The 16,953-nt window shown below is 38.6% G+C and overlaps 1 protein-coding gene and 1 long non-coding RNA gene across 41 annotated transcripts in view; both read right to left on the reverse strand.

The window, feature by feature from the left end:
* Positions 1-4,024: 4,024 nt before the first annotated feature.
* The window catches only part of TCF7L2 (transcription factor 7 like 2), a 203,631-nt gene continuing 190,702 nt past the window's right edge, over positions 4,025-16,953 (reverse strand). For 10 of the 40 annotated variants that reach the window (XM_081863074.1, XM_081863039.1, XM_081863061.1 and 7 more), the window contains 4 exons: positions 15,761-15,809; positions 15,179-15,229; positions 13,954-14,026; positions 4,025-6,825 (listed from right to left, as the gene is read on the reverse strand). In XM_081863074.1, coding sequence (XP_081719200.1) covers positions 6,387-6,825; positions 13,954-14,026; positions 15,179-15,229; positions 15,761-15,809 — 612 coding nt within the window. In that variant the 3' untranslated portion in view covers positions 4,025-6,386. Of the gene's footprint in view, positions 6,826-12,429; positions 12,459-13,251; positions 13,325-13,949; positions 14,027-15,178; positions 15,230-15,760; positions 15,810-16,953 lie in introns of those variants that run through there. The other 30 variants (XM_081863055.1, XM_081863063.1, XM_081863058.1 and 27 more) reach the window with 19 other exon arrangements.
* Positions 7,910-12,420, reverse strand: LOC309342535. Its single transcript, XR_014156886.1, has 2 exons — positions 11,940-12,420; positions 7,910-11,763 (listed from the first exon to the last, which is right to left on the reverse strand). It is a non-coding gene; the product is annotated as an uncharacterized lncRNA (long non-coding RNA).

Below are 16,953 nucleotides of genomic sequence, written 5' to 3' on the forward strand. Positions count from 1 at the left end.
AATTTAAATCTACATTTAACAAATGAGTAAAATGTATTTCGCTGTTTGGCTTGTACAGGTGACTCTGTGCTAGGCTGCAACCTATGACTGATCTTTGTTCTGAACGGCGTGGACAGTCAACATCAGGAAGCTTCTGGAAGGGCTGGGAGACTGCTTAATCCAAGATACTTTGAGTGGGAGATCTGGCAAGTCTGTATGGATTTCAATCTGTCCTTGACGGGGTTTACTCCCCTTGAAGGATTAAGTTTAACATTTGGTGGTGCTACTAAACACCTTGCTGGCTGGGAAACCTCAAGTGACAACGGTAGCCAGGAGTGCCTTTTACCAGCTTTGATTGGTATGTTACTTGGGAGTCCTGACTGAAGAATTCAAATCTCACCTCAAACCACACCAGGCTTACTGTAATGTGCTCTGTGTAGGGCTGCCATGGAAGATGTTTCAGAAGCTTCAACAAAAAATGGCTCCCAGGCTATAGGTGAGAAGCAGGCAGTCAAAATTTGCCACACTAACTGCATTTCTGGGCCCCGTTCACAATGCCAATTTTTACCTTTAAAGCCCCAAACACCTGCAATCCCTACAAAGATAAGGTGGGCTACATGTCTCGGGTCTTTTAAGAAGGCAGCTTTTAAAGCCTGTTAGTTCTTGAAAGCTTTTAATTTCAGATTATAAATGAGAGTAGGGATATAGCTCAGTTATTATTGTTTTGTGCTAGCCACCCCTCCCCCAATTATTATTGATGATGACTAGGGGCTTTAAATGGTTTTATGAAAGTAGATTTGCATTTAAAAATGTTGTAAGGTGTCTTGTGGAGGGTTTTCTCAGAAAGCGGAGAATAACTCTTATAAATAAATGCATAAATACAGTGGTACCTCGGGTTACAGACACTTCAGGTTACAGACTCTGCTAACCCAGAAGTAGTACCTTGGGCTAAGAACTTTGCTTCAGGATGAGAACAAAAATCACGCGGCAGCAACGCGGCGGCAGCAGGATGCCCCATTAGCTAAAGTGGTACCTCAGGTTAAGAACAGTTTCAGGTTAAGAATGGACCTCTGGAACGAATTAAGTTCTTAACCTGAGGTACCACTGTAAATACCTTCTGGACTCCCTACTCAAGGCCCCCCCCCATGTTGTTTGCAACCTATGGAACAAGCCAAACAGTCCCCCCCCTAAAATTTACTTCTCAGACCCACTACCATCAACTGACTTAATTCCACACTGCCAGAAGTCAGGGTGAGCAATTGGGCGGTGACCACGGCTAGGAAATGCAGTTTGGAGGCAGCTGGTGTAACAATCTGTAACTGAGGCAGGACACCTCAGTAATCCAGCCTGATCCTCATGTGCTTATACTGCAAGGGGTGGAAGAAATCCAGTGAGCAATGAGAGGCGAAAGAGGCTTCTAATAATTTTTTTACTAAAACCCCAACCTGTCAAGTGTCTGTTAATGCCTTTTTTAGATTTCCCCTTTCCCATTATATCTTAAATGTCACCACATCTCCTCTAACTGGTGCAGAAAAACCATTCCTTTACTAGCCTTTGCTGAAGAATGACTCCTATTGCTCTGCTTCAGATAAGAGTGTATATATTCATAGCTTAAACAATAATCCAGGAAAGTTGAAATGCACACATCTGCTTCTTCAATTGGCAGTAAGTGGCAGAAGAGCCTCACACTACTGCAGTTAAGACTGAATGACTCTTTTTACCACACACATACCAGAATCAGGAGAGTGGCTCAAAAGTAGGGCTGCAATCTGATTACATTTTAACTAATCTTGTGAATTTCAGCTGAGCAATTACATATGCGTAAATGCAGATGCAGTATACTTAAATTGAGGAGCATACTTTTGTTGTTCTTAGATAAATTGTTGCATGTAGCAGGTATCATCTTAGGAGAGGCAGCACCTTCAATGTAAGACAGGATGCCTCTTTTAAGATGAGGTTTGCCCTCTGCAGTTTTGAGAAGTACTTGGAATAAAAATAATTTGCCATTTGTAAAAATCTACTGTCTGGTTAATTGGGGGCATCATTTAGTTGATTAAAAGGTGTGTATTGATTAATCAATTAAATACTGCAGCCCGACTCAGGTGGCATGTGCAAGATCAGCCTTAGAGATGTGGGTGAGGACAGCCCTAGTCCTTTGCATCTTAATATGATAAAATTACTCCACTGGACAAGGAACAAAAGGCAAGGTAGTGGAAGAGTGCAGAGTAAGCAGTGAACAAGTTTTTGTGCCCTATTGGAGAAAAAAAAATGTCATTGGAGAGTTGACTTTGGGTCAGTGTGGTCCTCTGCCTGCAAAAGCAGGAGCAGGGTTGGGGATAAAGTCCGGAAGCAGGTAGAAAAAGCAAAATTAAAGGATGTTGGAAGAGGATTTGGGCTGTGGACCAGCAGATAACAGGGTGGCTTTAGCTGTCTTTGCAACTTAACAACCTTAAGGGGCTGAATTTCACATAATGTTTAGAAATAGCCACTATGTGAACTTTACTTTGTTCTAGTTGCACTTTTATTGGTCTCAAAGCTCCAACAAAACACGGCCACCACAATTTCCTGGCAGGGCCCTGTGCTTTTAAAAACTGTGTAGAGCAGAGGTTTATCAAGTAAAGCTTTTCCCACTTAAGAGATATAGCAAATGTTGTGCCTGCTACATTTTTGCCAGGCATACCACTATGGAAATTTAATCAAGGCACTCTGAAATTTACTTTTTTGTATAAAACGATTGATAAAACAGCAGCAGCAGCAACAGTAATAATAGGTATGGCATCCCTGCCAAGTAAAATGAGATAATATGAAACAAACTATACAACATAGCACAAATAGAATAATATTTGTAAAAGTATGTATGTGTGTCCAATTTATATAGGTTTGTCTGATTTAGTTTAGAGGTGATTTTTTAAATTTCATTTTGTTTTATATCCTTACTTGTTTAAGCTTTCAGTATAGGGCAGTAAGAAATATGGGACAGAAATTATTCTTCCTTGTATGTTTTAAGTTTCTGATTGGGAGGAAAAACATGAGATTAATACTTTTTTTTCATCCCACCATTCCTCTACCGTTTAATCTATTGTCGATCTGCAAAAAAAAAGGTGCAAGACTAAGAAATTCAGATGTTCCAGTGTTTCCCTCAGTACATTTTTTGCTCTCAAACAATATGGCAATTCTAATGTCTCTCAAGTACATCTTCTCTCAGCTACATGAGTTATTGGTGTTTACAAATGGCTACAAGTTGCAAAAAAGATACAGTAATCCTTTTTATTGAGAAAATAATGTCATGCAGATAATGCAACATTAAGAAGAAAACACAACATACTGCCAAGTAAAGGATATGTACATTATTCAAATGTGTGCTGTTCTCCAAACAACAGTGTCCAAAGTTGGGCAGCTCTTAGAACTGAGGAGCCACATAAGTTTTAGTTGATGGGAAAGCATGTGTCAGAAGAATTGAAATGCACATAATGTAAGCTGAATTTAGCCTACTAAGTATCTACAAATTCCTGGCTACAATAATTCTTAGCACTGTATGTGCTTCAAATGCATTCTGTCCTTGCAGAGAAGGGAAGCTGGAGATTCCATTCAACAGGCATAGGAAGACGTATGGTTGTGCCAATAATTAAAATCCTCAAATGAATGGCAGCGGAATTCTAGAGATGATCTTGTCTGCAAAGATGGGAGAGAGATATTTGCTCCAAGTTTTTCACAACAAAATTTACTGCAGTGGGGAAGAACTGTGGGTGAAAAGGGTGTCCAAATTTCAAAAAAAGAGAGACAGGATTCCTGAGGGACTTCTTTTCAAGAGCTGTATGGAGGAGTAGAATGGCATTATCATTTTTCCCATATCCTTGCAACATTGTGGGATAATATGTACATTTCAAGAGGCACTGAAGAGCATCTTAGCAAGTTTTCTCTCATTTACTTTCCCCTGCTCCTTGTAATATAAGAAAAGGGAACTCTATTCCATCTAAGAAATACGTACGCTCCATGTTCACCTGAAGCTTACACCTCTCCCTTTTTTGTTCTTTTGTTTGCATACTGCAAGGAACTGTGGAAAGCGGGATCCTAGGTGTGGTTGTGCTTTCCCTCTAAGATGCTTCTTGAAACCTGCCAAGAGGCAGCTGGGTTCTTTTCAGATCTCTTACAGCAACAGAAGCTATACCCCTTTTCAGATTATGGTTGCCCTATGCTTACTCTAGAGCAGAGAGAACCACCATGGATGCCCTCCAGAGGTTGTTGCATGGCTAGTGGCCAAGATGAGAACGTAAGTTGGCTGCTCCTGGCCTAGAGGCTAAAGTATCCAAATTTAGTTCAGATTGTGTATTTTGGGTGAGACACAATCTCTCAGTGAATATTACCTATCTGTGTTTGGTGAATAAACACAGTGTCTAAATGGTCTTGAGTCAATCCTATGCTCCTCTGATCTGAAACATTATAAAATAACCTCAGGACTAGGCAGTCACAAAATACTTAGCAACCTGCCCAACCTCTATGTTGGTTTATTCAGCATTTTTTAAAGCTGCTTTTCCTGAAAGAGATAAAAACACATCCTGTCAAAAGCCTTCTTGGCGGAGGTGCTGGGGGTTAAGTAAAACCTCTAGGTAAATGAGCTGCAAGTCCATCTGCACGTACTAAGTTGCTTTTATTAATCCAGAACTGCATGCTACAGATACTGTACAGCATGGACATTTATTCATTACAAAAATGGCTTCCAAACCATTAGAAATGAAAAATCGGAATAAGAGCAATAAAACGGAACAGTAACATCACAACTGTTAGGAAACATTCAAAGGATTCACAAAAAATGTCATAGTTAGCATCTTAATAAACCAGAGAAGAAAACTGGAGACAGTTTTACAATCGCTTCATGTCAACTACAATGGCACTGGATGAACAGATGAACATTTTTTTCAGCTTTATACAGCATTTATCTTCTTTTAAAAAATTTGCAACATCAACATGCCTAGGGTTTTTTTTTTTAAAGTTTGCTACCTACCTGTATGTATTAAGTGTACATAAAAGTGGCAGTCTGATTTTTCATTTTATGAATAATCTAATATACAGAATTTGGCCCTTTAGGGTTTATACCTCTTCATTTTAAAATGCTTTCTGGACAATCTGCTACCAAACACGTCTGTAATAGGTGACATTAAAAACTACATACATATCTACCTATGCAACATCACAGCAAAACAGGATGAACCAAAAAAAAAATACAGCATAAAAATTGTCGGGAAAGGAGAAAATCACTGAGAATTTTGGCACATAAAATTTTTTGCTCACAGCCTACAAGTGGCAGGGGAAGTCATCTGCAGTTCTGAATGGGAAATTCTGCTGTTTTTCCAACAGAACTGATAAAAAGTCCCGTGCTAAATTTTCAAGTCTTATTTCATGTAATGGCTTTTAAAGCTTTTTTTTTTTTTTTTTTACACTATTGATCCATCTGCAAATGTCCATTTGGTGGCAACTGTGTGACAGAAAAAAAGGAAGAAATTAAAACAAAATAAAAAAGAAGCCAACAAAAATATATATATACACATTTATATATAAACTTAAAAACCTTGTACAAATGAGTTGTTATATATATGTTGCTTACACTAAGGGGGGGGGGAAAGACCTTTACACAATGTTTCAAGGAAAAAAAGAAAGGAAAGCATTTCTTTTAAAAAATGGACAAACATACAGATACAACAAGCAATCTCTAAAGCAATAAATACTACTGGTCCAATAGCGTTGTGATACTTTTTAATTGTTGAGTAGCGTTCCCTCCCCCAAAAAAGAACAACACCATGGAACAAGGTATATTAACACATTTTAACCCTTTGTTTCTGTACATTTAAACAATAACAAGTAACATCACAAGAAAAGTTATATCACACAAAGGAAAAAAAAACGGGGAAAAAATAGCGGCACTGCATTCATTGTGCCCTTAAAAAGTTTTAAAAACCAGATGTAAAATGATTGGTTCGCAAGCTCGTATTTAATACAAATAATAAAGAACCAACGCCTTCGGCAAGGGCTGCTTCAAAATTGCTTCTTTTTTTCATTTTTAAAATCAGTCTTTGAAACTAAGCTATTGGAACTACATAACAGTTATGTATATATATATTTATATATATATATATTTTAAACGCTACAAAGACTTTAAACAGCTGTTGATAAAAATTTTGGCAGAATCATGAGGCTTTTTTTTTCTCCATCTACATATTTAAAAAGGGAAACAAATTGAAATAAGGATGGGTCAAATATTGACCAATGAACTCGATACACATCAACTAATGTAGCCAGCCATATGGCACAAATTTTTAAAAAATATATAAACAGAAAAAAGGGGGGAGGGGAGAAATCTTGACACAAAAAGAAATGAAATAAAATTTAAAAACGGCTACAAGAGGCTAAAGCTATTCTAAAGACTTGGTGACGAGTGACAGTGGCTGAGGCTGTGTCCCAGCCAAAGAATTATGGGAATGCAAGGAGGATGTCGAGGGTTGCGCTAGCGAAGAGGAGGACGGCGCGGACTGCGGTAAAGTGGCAGACTGATGGTCCAGTGCCCCGTTCTGACAATTACTAGCAGGCAGACCGCTGGATTTGCTAGTGGAGCTTTCAGTCAGGGCTATGGAGGACGGCGGGGGTGGCATCATCGAGAGGTGTGAGAGTGGGTCGGGTTTCAATGTGAGCGAGAGAGGTTGGGTTTGTTCAGTCTGTGGTTTTGAGTCTCTTGTGGGGGAGGCTAGCATGTTGGGAGAAGACGGTGGAGAGTCTAGTAGGCTTCCATCTGAAGAGGGTGGGCTGACGCAGCTGCCTTCACCTTGTATGTAGCGAACGCACTTTTTTTTTCTCCTAGAAATAGGGAGAGAGTAATCTGTGAATGAAGGGCAAAGACACTATTTGGAGGGGGAAAATAATAACCCTAAAGCAAAGAGCCATCAACCAACTATGCCGGGCTCTGTTTAGCTATACCCAATTATTATAATGGTGCTGTCTACCTCTGGACAACGATTATGGAATCCGTCTTTCTCCTAACTAGCAGAATTTGCACTTTGTACCATTTAGGTAGTTTTTTATTTATTTTAAAAGCCATCAATTTTATGTTCTTTTAGCACCAGGTGAATTTATTCTTAGCTTTTACATTCTCGTTCCCCTACAAACCAAAATTAGGCAGATACTTCCTCTCAGTTGGCACCAAGCATTCTGAAAGACTGACTCTGGAGTCTCGCTTCTGGAATATCTCCCTGCCTGCCTTGGAAGAAACCCCACCTTTGCGACCAACTGTAGCCGAGGATCTACCACTCCTGCTTGTTTCTGTTTAGAACCACACCGTGTGAAAACAAAAACAAACAAAAAAATCAACGTCACACAGACACAAAAAAGAGGAAAGAGTAACAGGAAGAATAAAAGTGGGAAATGAAGGAAAAGGAAGATGAACAGAAATACCGTCCAAATTAACAAGAATAACTGGTTGTATAACCTGCAGGTTGTGGATTATCACACATTCATTTATTTTATTTTATTTCGTAAAGGGTGGGGTGGGAGAAGGAATCGTTTGGCTTCTACTTTAATTTATAGAAATTAAAAGAACTTCAAAAGAAAACTTAAATCTTGGTTAGGCGTGGAGTGCACAAACAAAGCAACAACAGGTATCATTGTAAAGAGAAACAATCAGAAAACGGTTAAGAATTTCACAAAAATTATCAATGCTATTAAATCAGGCCAGTGGGCACCCTGTCTTATCCAACTTATATAAAGAACAACATCTATGCATTGCACCTACTGCCTAATATTCAGAAGACACGTCTAGTGGCAGAATAAAAATATTAGGCATACAATGAATGCGTCCTCTGGAGCAGTTTCCCACAGGGCAAACGGATTCTAAAAACCGGTCACAGCAAACACGACGTTTTGATCTTTTTCATTTTTGCCCAAAGCACTCATGTTGGAGTAATACAAGGCACCTTTCTCAACTGAAGTTCACGTCTGTTAGCATGAGACTCTAAGCTGAGGCTGAGAGGCAAGTAATCGTATGTGGCCAGTTGACCCTGTGTTGAAACTGACCAATGCCCCCATCAGGTGTCAGGGCTTAAGTGATTGATTCCAAGCTGACCCATATGTAGAATTATAAAGGTCAGCTGGCGCAATTTTCCACTGGTGTAATTATAAAAGTCCAGTAAAGTAACACTATCACCCAGTCATCTGTAATCTGAGAGTTAACACTTTCAAATCCAAGTGAGTGGACTATGTCCACTTCAGAGGGCATTCCACCCAGCATTAGTTTCATGTCACAATCTCCATTTCGCTTCACTGATGCTCTGTCAGTGCACCTTTAATGATACATTTGCACTTTATTCTATGAGGTCCCAGGTTCAATCCCTGGTATCTCCAGGTAGGACTAGGAGAGACCTCTGTCTGGAAGCTGCTGCCAAGGCAGTGTAAACAATACTGGTCAAAATGGAGCAAATTGTATAAGGCAGCTTCCAAATTTAGCTCTCATCCCCCCCTTGAATTGTTTTTAACTTTTTATGCTTTTATAAATCATTTTTTTAAAAATCATTTTAATGTTGTAAACTGCTTTGATATGCTCTTAGGATTTAGTGGTATATAAATATTTTTATAATAAGTAAATAAATAGAATGGGTCACATTTTGGAAAGGATTAGCTAGGAAACCCAAGCAACTTGCTCTTGTCAATTCCTAAAGTTTTCTGGAACAGAACAGATTAATAACTTTTCCCTTCCCCCCAAAAAATAATAATAAAAAATGAGATTAAGGTTCTGCCCCACGTTCCACACAGCAAAGTCAATTGTTAGGGCAGTGGAGAATTTTAACCACATTAGCCTGCTGATCAATACATGCTAGAAACTAAGACAGCCATGCATGTAAAACCCTATGAATTAAAGCAACAAAGCACAGAGCAGAAAATAAAAGGAAAGAGAAAGTGCGAGATGGCAAGCAACAGCAAACCATGCTTTATTAAGGCAAGTTAAAAGATAAAAAAGAGTAATTGGTGGGCTCTAAACAGAACCTTGCTAGAAGCCTCCTACCTAAAGTAATAAAAACTGGAAATCTATTAGCGAGAAATTGATGTAGTCCACTGGCCTGAACTATTTCATGTTCTTTATGTCTTACTCTTTAATTAGTCCCTTTAGGCAGAAAGGAGGCAATGTTACCATATCAACAGTTCAAAGCAGCATATATTTTTTTACCAACCCATGGGAAATAAGCAAGATTATATTAACAGAGTGGTGCTAATATTTAGGAGATCCCATTATATGTTCCACATCGGCATGCAAGGTACTATTATCTTGCCTTACAGATCAGTGTTTTCCAAATAGCACACAGAGCTCTACCTGTCAATGCCATGGGGACCTTCTGAATCAGTCGCCATGCTGTTGGTGGGAGGCAGTGGGAGGCTCTGGCAGGCCATGCAGGACAAAGGGTAGAGGAGCATGTGTGTGCATGCATACACTTCATGGATCAATGGATAGGATCTCTAGATGCTAACCCCTCTCACCAAACTCAACTTCACAGATCCTTGCTCAAGGATTTGGTCATTACAGACATAGCCTGCAATGGTAAGCCCATAAAGAAGCCAACAAGCTTCAAGATGGGTTCTTGTTCTGAGGTGCTGAAGAGAACTATACATGTCTGCGTTACCAGTGTTGTCCCTAATAGGATTGGGATCAGTGCCCAAATTCAGTTTCCTCCACCTCCCTGACACCCACTCTTCTTTACAACTAAAGGATTTCCCTACAGCATCGGGCCAAGAAAACCCAGAACATGCGATGGCAAAATGTAGCGTCATTACTGAAAGTGGTGTTTCGGTTGTTACTGTTTGCTGCCATTCATTTACAGAAATCGCTTCAAAATCAGAATCAGTCTCGTATGGTTCAGGCAAATCAGTTTTATATAAAGGACAAGAGAAACTGATGTTTCTTAGGACGTGTGTGATTAGTGTTGCATCAGGTATAGATTTATAGCTGAGTAAACAGTAGGTCATCAGCATGAGGCTTGTAGAAAACAAGTAGTAAGCCCAGGGTAGTATGTAAAAAAAAAATTCAGTGCTGAGAAAAGCTGAATTCTATAATAATTAATAAATACAGACCTATTTTCTTATCCTGAACGGTTTATTTTGTGAGTTATGGCAAGGGACAAAGTGCTATGCAAGCCATAAATGTATTTTCCTTCTCTGGTCAACATTTGGAAATTCAAAATGTTGGCAGTGATTTTCCTGACCATAAGGTCCAGGAACTTGATTTTTTAAAAAAATAATCTTACAACTTTTTAATTCAGCACTCAACAAAAGTTTCTGTGCTTACACAGAGCAGCCACAGAACTGTGAAATATAAACACAGCACTAATAAGTCATGGAACATGCAAAGCACTCTCTCTCTCTCTCTCTCTCTCTTTGCACTTTAGACCTAATGGATTATGGGCAAATTTTTTAGCTCCAAACCATGTTTAGATTAATTAATTGAATAATTAAGGTGTCCCTGAGCCCAGTGGTAAATGTCTCATACATATATGCTTTAATATAGTGTAGATGACATACCATGAAGCAAATACTGGAATTGAAACCCAAAAGCACTTTATTGTTCAGCTAGTTATGATGGCACTGGTAACAGCTATAGAAAACCTATCTAAAAGCATTATACCTAATTTAACTGACCTTTAAAGTATTTAACTCTATGTTCTAGACAGTACTGACCTAGGTATGATACACACATGAAGTGTGGGCCATGATACTTACCCATCCTCTCAGACTAATGCAAATTTGGAATATTAAGTACTAATTAATACTAATATTGTCCCAACTGTCCTCATTTTACTCTCAGTAGAGTTTTGCTATCAGAAAGCAAAAACTATCTTGGGTTTATGGGATGCCCTCACCCAATCACGTCCAGTATTTGCTCCTTTACTGAACTCTGCAATGTATCATCTATCCCCAGAAAAACAAAACACTGGAGTCAAGCAGAAAGAGTGAGGGAGAGAAAGAGAGAAAGTGATGACCTACAGAGTTTCAAGTCAAAGTTTATTGTAACAGTTTGTTTAAAAAAATTTTTTGCAGTGTTAATATGCATGCTCTGTAGCTTCAAGAATGACATTTTAAAGATCCTACTGCAAAGCTTTTAGAACTAAACTGAAATTATGTTAAGCTGAAAATGCTATTTTGTATTAGAGAAAAGAGTTTGTTTCTCTCCACACACAATTCAATGATCATTTGACTGAAAATACTACAGATCATGTAGCAGATCCTCTTTAAATATGACTTGAAAACAGTTAAATGTAGTTTTAAAGCAATAAAATACTGGCTGCAGTAAAAAGGTAATAAAAGAAGCAGATGCTGGAGACAGGCAGCTAGAGGCAAATCTGATCCTCAAAAGACATCCTATTGGGCTCCCTTGATCCCAACCTCCTTCCCATGCACAATTAGGCACCTTAGTCAATTTTGACCAAACAAAGAAACATACAAAAATGGTCTTTAATCTCATTTTCCTCCCAGGGCAAAGAGTCGTGCACAAACCAAGTCACAGGTGAATATGGCAGTGAGCACCTGAGGTGCCCCAAACGAAGCCTTTGACAAAGTATTTATTACTGTATAGCCTTCAAGACAGATGGCTAGGGATGCCTTTGCTTATGTTGCAGTGACCAGATGTGTGGAGCCAACATTGCTGGCCTCTATCTCAGTTCAAAATAGTCCCTTTACTGATAAGGGATTTAGAGCATAATTCCTACCTTCCACCAGCATTCTAGTTTTGACAAATATAAAAATGGCCGCCTATGTCTCTATGTACCAGTGGCGTAGCGTGGGGGTGCAGGGGGGGCCGGCCGCACCGGGCGCAACATCTGGGGGTTAGGGTTAGGGGGCGCAAATCCATGGGTTAGGGGGCGCAAATCCATGGGTTAGGGGGCGCAAATTACTTGCCTTGCCCCGGGTGCTGACAACCCACGCTACGCCACTGCTATGTACTAGAATAACTGCCAGATAAGCTTAGTGGTGTTAAGAGGAATTTCTCTCTCTAAATGAGTTATCTCATTTTTAGAAAGCTAAAGTTGTAATCTGGCTGTTCAAATGTTTCTTGAACTTGTAATTTCCAAAAGGTATTTAATAATCTGCATTGACAATGACCTGTGCTATTTTGCTGCTTCTGTCACACAGTCACAGTGCTGACGCATGCATCTGATGGAAGTTACAGAGTTTAGGTGGAATGCTGTCCTTAAAGGACAATGCATGAACTTTATCTAACAATTAGATGTACAGTACGTTTTCAATCCATGTGTATAGCTCGGAATCACAAAACTAACAGAATTGGCATGCATATAATATGAATAACTGCTCTATTGTCTAAAAAAACAGAATGAAGCACATGGTATGGGTGTGAATCAGAGGGAAAGGTGAGGAGGGGAGCACTACATACAGAAAAGAGTGTGTGTTGGACTGAGATACCTACCATCATAATATTCCAAATTCAAAGACTGCTTGGATCAGAACAGAGAAATAACAAATTTAACCATATTAAGGGGAAAAAAGAATTCAACAAGAGATAGTTTGCTTCCCTTCACCAAGAAACAAGTGCATACTGAATTTATCCTGCAGTAGAACATGGGTTGTTTCAAATGTTTTGGTCTTCGGTGCCATTAAGCTGAACAATGCAGAACAATGTCCTGTAATTTGATTAAAATCCCAAAACAACTTGCCAAGCAAATGTCAACTTAACAAGCCAGAGACAAATGGACTACTGCAAATATTTTTTGCCAGGCACCTTATGAATGTGCCTAATATGAATTTTAGTTGAGCTTTCATAAGCACACAAGATTGATTCAAAAATATAAAGAAGAATTTGTTATATAGACTCCCAATATATTATTAGCTTAGATCCAAGCAGAAATTCTAATTTGTATCCTCTTTCATCACAGTGAAAATACCAGTGCTGCAAATATCCTTTGGAGACTGAGAGCATACACTTATAGACACTTGTACGGATGTCCACTTAACACACTTGTTTGACCAAGAAAATGTTAGTTTCTGCATCTTGGGGATGTGTGTACCAACTCCCAGTTCTACTACCAAAAGAGAGGTTATTGGTCAAGAAGGAAAAGAAATTTGCATTGAATTAGCAAAGAATTCTGAAGATCAAAAATTGATTAGCAATCAATGTCGTAGAAGCAAGGAAGGCGAGAAGTGGAAGGGGAGGGGTTAAAAATAAACCACACATTTAATACTAAGATGACAGAATGCTTTTAGTTCCCAAAGGCCTAATGGGTAGTATACCTGCACGGTTTGCACCATAAACTCTGTCGGTCAAGCCCGAACAATGCCCGACACTTCTTTGGAGTATTTGCATCTGTTAGCACAAGGTAAACACAAAAAATACAACACAATGGTGGATAGAGCTCAGTTGGATGCGAAATCTTAGCTACAGCTAACGTTTCTCCCAGTTCATTTGGCAATCTTGCAGACCAAAGGGCAAGAAAGAAAGAGGATCTCCACAAGGCGACACACACTTACAATGCCTAAGCCTGCTGTGCATTCTCTTCACTTAGCCCTGTGTCTTCTCTGCTGAACTCTGCACTGTGGTATCAAAGGATGTTTAGCAATGTTATATATATATATATATATATAGATATAGATATAGATATAGATAGTATGGAACTTTCCAGAGAGGAGGGTGGGATTGTGTGTGCAAGCCTAGGCTGATGCTGTCTTACAGTGGGAATTTTCCAGCTAGCGGCAGTGTGCAGGTGGGTGGAGGAAACAAAAATGAGGGGGGGGCGGCGGAAGAGAGCGAAATCCTTTAAACAGAAAGAGATGATCATTCACGGCAGCGTCCCACTCCCTTGTGTCTTCTAGATCACAACACAGAGCTACAAAGCAACAAAGCAGGAGGAGAGGGAGGGGAAGGGGGAAGTACCAAATAAACCAGCTGCAAAACCAGCCATAGCAAGTCGGGGTTGGGGGGGAGACTATACACACCTGCAGGGGCCGCACCAGTTATTCTGTTGATCAAGGCCAAAGCGCGCTCGGCATTTCTTAGGAGCGCTCAGGTCTGAATGAGGTCAAGAAAGAAGCGAGCAGGAAAAGAGAAAGAAAGAGAGAGAGAGAGAGAGAGAGAGAGAGAGAGAGAGAGAGAGAGAAAAGGAGAATAAAAAAATTAAAAATAAAAATAAGAAAAATAAATAAAAATAAAAGGAAATAAAATCAATGACCTCATTATTAACTGCAAAATATCAACTTTTGATTGTTTTATTTTCTTTAAATAGTGATTGTCACATCTATCAAACTTTTGAAATTAGCTGTTGCAATTAAAGCTGCAGTATCCCTTTGGAAAGGACTGTTAATAATAATAATAATAATAATAATAATAATAATAATAATAATAATGGGAAGAATTGCAATTGATTCACGAGGCATTGGAGGCACAACCCGTCTACTGTTTCTGCACAAGCCCCAAGAAATGCAGCGGGTTTGTGAAGAACACTATTTGGTGGACTTCTCTTTCGATATAGAAATATTTATTTTTATAGGGGGAAAAGGTGTGTGGAGGGGAGACAAGGAACTTAGTATAGAAATAGCTAACATGCTTTCTTCTTGGGGCGGGGGATAATGCAGCTTTGGGAATAAACATTCAATTTGTATTTTTTAAAAAAATAATTTAAAAAAGAAAAAAGAAATGGCTCAGAATAAGCAGAAAGCAAAATGGATATGTTAGTTTCAGCCAGAAATAAAATGATCAGAAGCATGGAAGCAAGTGGTATGCAGGTAAAGCAGGTGAATAGCAATGGATATGTTTGAGTAGAAAGGCATATGTCTATATATATATCTCTATACAGATATATATATATATCGCATGCAGGCATGAGAAGACTTAGTGGGTGCCGCATAAAATGCCATTAGATTAAGGAGGTTCATTATTAAGCTTTTTATATCAGTCTCTTTAAAGAAATACTGCATATTCAATTTGCACAGTTAGTACAAATGAGTTATTTTTACTGCATTACTGTTTAATAGCAACTATAATGAATAACAAATCAGAAACAAAGAAAAAAAACTAACCATAGCACATATATATACGCTACAAACGTGTGAATGATAAATTTATTTTTAATGTCAGTGTTTAAATGTTAATAAAATCTAAAATGGCAGAATAAAAAAGAGCAATTTACAAACTATTTTAAATGGCTGAAAATGACATTAGCACCTGTAATCGGAGGAAGTGAAAGGCAAGGATTTAGGAAACATTCGCTGTGTTCTGAAAAAAAAGAACAAATTATACAAAGGCTTCAAAGAAAAAAATTAATCAGGGCTTTTTCAAAATTGACTATGAGATTGCCTATGCAGTATTTCTAATTTTCTAGAAAGAATGGCAAACCTCCTTAATTTAAAAAAAATGGCTGCAATTTACCACTGTAAAGGCATGCATCAGTTCACACAGAAACAGCCCAGATTAATACCAAACTCTCTCTCTCACACACACCTTTGGTAATAATGGCACAGGCATTAACAAACTATGGCTCTACAGTGAGTAGCTCTGCAGTTATTAAGGACAAACGTAACTACCATTATAATATGCTATTCATGCATTTACATGGCTACTAGTTTAAAAAGGCGAGCAATAAGAATTTAACTGTACTTAAAATCCAACAGGAAAAAGCTGGATGTAGTAATGGCCCTGTGGCAAGAAGGTTGGGAGATTTCAAACTTTCTTCTTATGCACAGTATTAGTAACTTAAGGCCTTCATTGTTCCACTAAGGAATACGTAAAACATTCCATTTTACTTACCATTGGTCTCTCCTGGCTGTTTGTCCCTTTTCCTTTTCTTCTTTTTGCCCTGAATGAAACACAAATACATGAAAGGGTTGTTACAGAACCTACTTTCAAAAAGAGGCAAGAGGAAAGGAATGTTCTGCAAAGCTTGCTAGAATTGTACATATTTGAAAACATTTCAATGTGTGTGGCAACACAACGCTTTTCAGCATCTCAAATTGCCCACTTTCTACTTAACATTTCATTCTAGTCATAGCGACACTTCAGAACTCCTAAGAGTATAACTTACACATGTGTACAAAGAGCAGCACATAAATGTATGATAAAATAAATCAATAAATCAGTCACCAAATGTGTGTTTGGGTTAAAGGTGGGTCTTGGATCTGAAGCGCTGAAGACAACTGATATAGACTACTATTGGATAAAATCGTGTCAGAGCATTTAATGTTAACACTTCCCATAAAGAATCCAAAACTAGCCAGCAATCAAGACTCTTGTTTGTGTTACATAAATTACCATTACATACTTCTGCTCTTCATCCAGTCAGAACAAATGGGACTGGGGATGGGTGGGAAAATATTGTACCCAAAATATGCTCTACAATGTCTGACAAAATCTCATGAACAAATAAAGTTAAAAATGGATTGCAAACTTGCATTCAGCAGGAAACCTTTTCCTGTCAACAGTTTTAATTATTTACTTGTGTTTTTATTTTGTATTTTATTTTGTAAACCACCCTGAGATCTTATGATGAAGGGGGGTATATAAATTTAAACAAACAAACAAACAAACAAACAAACAAAGACGTAAGTATTAGAAATAAGGCTCAACTTCCCCATGAACCTTAAGGAAGCATCATTCTTATTTTTAATATGCCAAGAAATGAAAAGAACAGCAGTCCTATTCAGGTATTATACCAGTAAGAAAATAAAACACCTGAGAAGGAAGATGGGGGTGAACATGCTAGGCTCAACCCCATCACTATTGCCATTGCCCCTCACAAACTGAGCTGCAACCGTCTGCAGGGAGGTTTTTCCCACTTGGCTAGGATTCCTCCATGATGCAGAGCTCACTTTTATCACAAGCAGAAGCCAGTTCCCAGCTGCAATTAGTCACGGAGAACAAACTTGTGGGTGTATGTGAAGTAAAGCTAGCATGCTCACACTCATCTGTCCTGCCGCTTTCCCTCATTAGTGTAAGGCCTGAAC

This window comes from Podarcis erhardii (assembly GCF_964252035.2).
Source record: "Podarcis erhardii genome assembly, chromosome: 5".
NCBI classification, from domain to species: Eukaryota; Metazoa; Chordata; class Lepidosauria; order Squamata; family Lacertidae; genus Podarcis; species Podarcis erhardii.